Below are 3,210 nucleotides of genomic sequence, written 5' to 3' on the forward strand. Positions count from 1 at the left end.
TGAGGCAGCCCTGCTGGAGCGCTCCAACCAGCTGGGTCTCCTGTCTCCGTGGATCAGGAACGCCACATCAGACGGCCACGTGCAGACTCTGGTCAAGGTCCGTAACGAGGGGCGGCTACGCCACGCCAACCTTGGTCTGCTCTCTTTAGTTTACTGTGGCAACTATGACCTCGACTGCGCTCTGTACGAGGCCCGGTGCTCTAATCTGTCCACGCCTTGGTTGAAGTTTCCTGAGCGGCTGCTGGACGTCGGCTTCGCCGGTCGCTGGTGGATCCTGGACTCTAAGATGCAGGACTTTGATGTGAACGAGGACGAGTACAAACATCTGCCTGCTCACATGCAGGCGACGTCACCACCCAGTGTTCAGGAAGTGGAGAGGAATGAGAAGTTGCACAAAGAGTCGTGGCTACCGCTGTCGATGGAGGAAGAGGAGAAGAAAGACGAGCAGATGGTAAATACCAAGGAGGAGGTTGTCAGTGAGGAGAACCAGGCTGAACAGTTACAGGAGGAGCAGACGGCAAATTAACTGCTCATGTAAATAAACACTAGAACATCGTTTTTGTCCATAATCCAGATGTCTTACCTGAACCTTCTCTGAGTTTCCACCACTTCCACTGAACCAGGAATCAACAAAACCTCAGAAACAGCCTGTCTTGGTGTTTTATTTATTTTTGGCCTGTTTTTGTTTTTGTACAGAAAATATTGCATTTATGAAACACAACAAAACCAAGTGCCAATAAATGTTTTATTATCCTACATTTGCTCTGTGTGTAATTCAGTATTTTTTTTGTATATAAAGAGGCAAATAGAATGCGGTTAAATGTGGTTCTTTTTGATTTTACTATTTAATGACAAACATTTGCAACAATGTGTCCATTGGGTTGTTGGCTTCATGTCCTTTGGTCAGGAGGAATAGAAAATGGTTGAAAGATACAAGGAGGAAAATCGTTGTCTTAAAAGGTCAAAGGTGACTAATGATGACTCACCGTGACACCCGTGCTATCAGATGGCAGTGCTTGAAGGTCACTGAGGTCACCGTGGTATTCAATAGCTGGCTGTAGAACTGCATCCACGCTGCATTATTGTTGAGCCTGTAAACGGCTGCGTGTGTTTTTGCAATCCGCCACCAGAGGGCGTTTTGGTGCCAGCGCTCAGTCAGCAGATTGGTTTTAAATCACACTGGTGTTTTTTTATTCCTTTTTCGATTAATTTAAAAATCAATTTCTGCACTACTTTCATTCATTCATCTCAGATGATGATAAATGTACGACCTCACTGTGACTGAGGTCAACAAAAAACTATAATAAAATCAATTACAATCAGCACATGTTGACACATACTGAAAAGGAGTAGGAAGAATCTAACACTATCCCATATATATGTAAATATACTGAAGTACTCCTACTACAGTAATAACATTAATAATAAACAATTAGACAAGAACTACCAATGACAAACAGTAGTGTCATCACAGGTGAACACAGCGCCATCTACGTCCTGTAACAAACTCCTGAGAGGAAATTTAAATCAAAGGGAAACTCTCGTGAACTACACCTTTAATTTTTCCTCCTTAAAAACACATGACTACAGGACGCTGCTCTTCCTCTTCCTCTTCCTCCTCCTCCTCCCTTCTCTCTCCCTCCATCTTTGACTTATGGCCTTTATTGACCTCTGCTCCCGTCTGCCCCCTGACCCCTCCCCCACACAGACAGCGGGTCTGTTGGTGGCTGGGGTCAGCGAGGACGGTCAGTGTCAAGTGGTGTTTGAAAAAAACAACCACGCTGCTCGTCTTTTCTTTTTCTTTTTCTTCCTCTTCTCCTGGTGCAGGGGTGAGTGAGGCGAGGTCGGTCACCTGACTGTCCGCAAAGAATGATGGGAAACGCAGACCCATTTTGAAAATCCCAGCTGTATTCATACACACACACACACGTGTATTGATCCGTCTTCCTCCTTAGTATTCCAGTATCATTCCGGCCATTTCTTTCAGAACTCATCGTCTTCACGCCGGGCGAGGAAACAAGGTTAAAGTGGACGTCGGTGCGGCCATTAGACTGATGATGTCATCCCTCGTTAGACATCACAAGTCGGCGTGTTCATCGTCTGTCGGATACCATCAACCTGGCTGTTGGAGGAGCTCATGAAGGATGCTGACATTACCCCCCCCCCCTCCCCTCCCCTCCCTCTCTCCCCCCTTTTACCTCGGCTGCACTCACTAACCCTAGGAGGGGAGAAAATGATGGGGGTGGGGGATGTCTGTCTGTCTGGCCACCATGTTGACCTCAGTGACCACAGCAGGACCAGACTTGTACGCCGGCACACATACCTGCACGACAACACACATACACACACACACAGACACAGACACAGACACACACTTGAAGCGACTAAATCAATATGTAACCAAGGAAGGATGGAGGAGGATGTTGAAGAAGGAAAGTGAACGAGTGAAGGAGGATAACGTTAGTGGAAATACAAGGAAAAAGAAGAGGGGGTTGGTGAGGGGATGGAGGTAAATCCACAGAAACAAAGTGCAGAAGTACTCCAGTCGGACCGATGTACCTCTCCAGGTTACTGCATCGCGCAGGAGTCCTTTGTTTAGGGAGTAGATCTGACGACAAAGTAACAGTGATGAATATTTAATACACGTTTCTCAAAACCACATGACCGGATTTCAGAGTCTGACATTTACAAAAACTCATCTTGTTCAGAGCTTCTCTCCATCGATTCAGTTCCATCACACTGGCTGCAGATCAGTGGGCTGAGCAGCTGCCTCACACCTGGAGGGTTGTGGGTTTGATTCCTAAAAACCTGTAGTGTAAACGTGCTGCTCAGGGCTGGACAAGCACTGAATCAGTACAGAAAAGTGTTTTCACATTCTGTAAAAATTAAAAAAAAAAAAAAAAATTCAGTCTCTAAATTATTATTAATTAATAAATAATAATAATAATAATAAATAATTAATCATTTGTTTTTTTGAGCAAACAGAATTAAGGTGACCAATTAACGTCAACAACTTTCAACTTCTTTATTGTGTTAGCGTAGCTTAGCGACATGCTAAGTAATATTAGCATCTGTGTCGCTCACATTAGTTCAGTTTGAGACTTTAACTTGTCCTCAGAGCTGGTGGGGGGGGCTGACAATAATATGAACGAAGGAAATGATGTGATAAGACTGAGATTGAGGACGAAGGGTGGGGGGGCCTGGGGGGGG

At 45.2% G+C, this 3,210-nt stretch overlaps 1 protein-coding gene across 1 annotated transcript in view; it reads left to right on the forward strand.

Moving 5' to 3' along the window:
- The window catches only part of timm29 (translocase of inner mitochondrial membrane 29), a 3,798-nt gene extending 3,047 nt beyond the window's left edge, over nt 1-751 (forward strand). The window contains 1 exon segment of the mRNA XM_008330582.3: nt 5-751. Within this exon segment, the coding sequence (XP_008328804.1) occupies nt 5-526 (522 nt within the window). The 3' untranslated portion in view covers nt 527-751.
- Nucleotides 752-3,210: the final 2,459 nt, after the last annotated feature.

Source organism: Cynoglossus semilaevis, chromosome 17 (assembly GCF_000523025.1).
Source record: "Cynoglossus semilaevis isolate Cse_v1.0 chromosome 17, Cse_v1.0, whole genome shotgun sequence".
Taxonomy (NCBI): Eukaryota; Metazoa; Chordata; class Actinopteri; order Pleuronectiformes; family Cynoglossidae; genus Cynoglossus; species Cynoglossus semilaevis.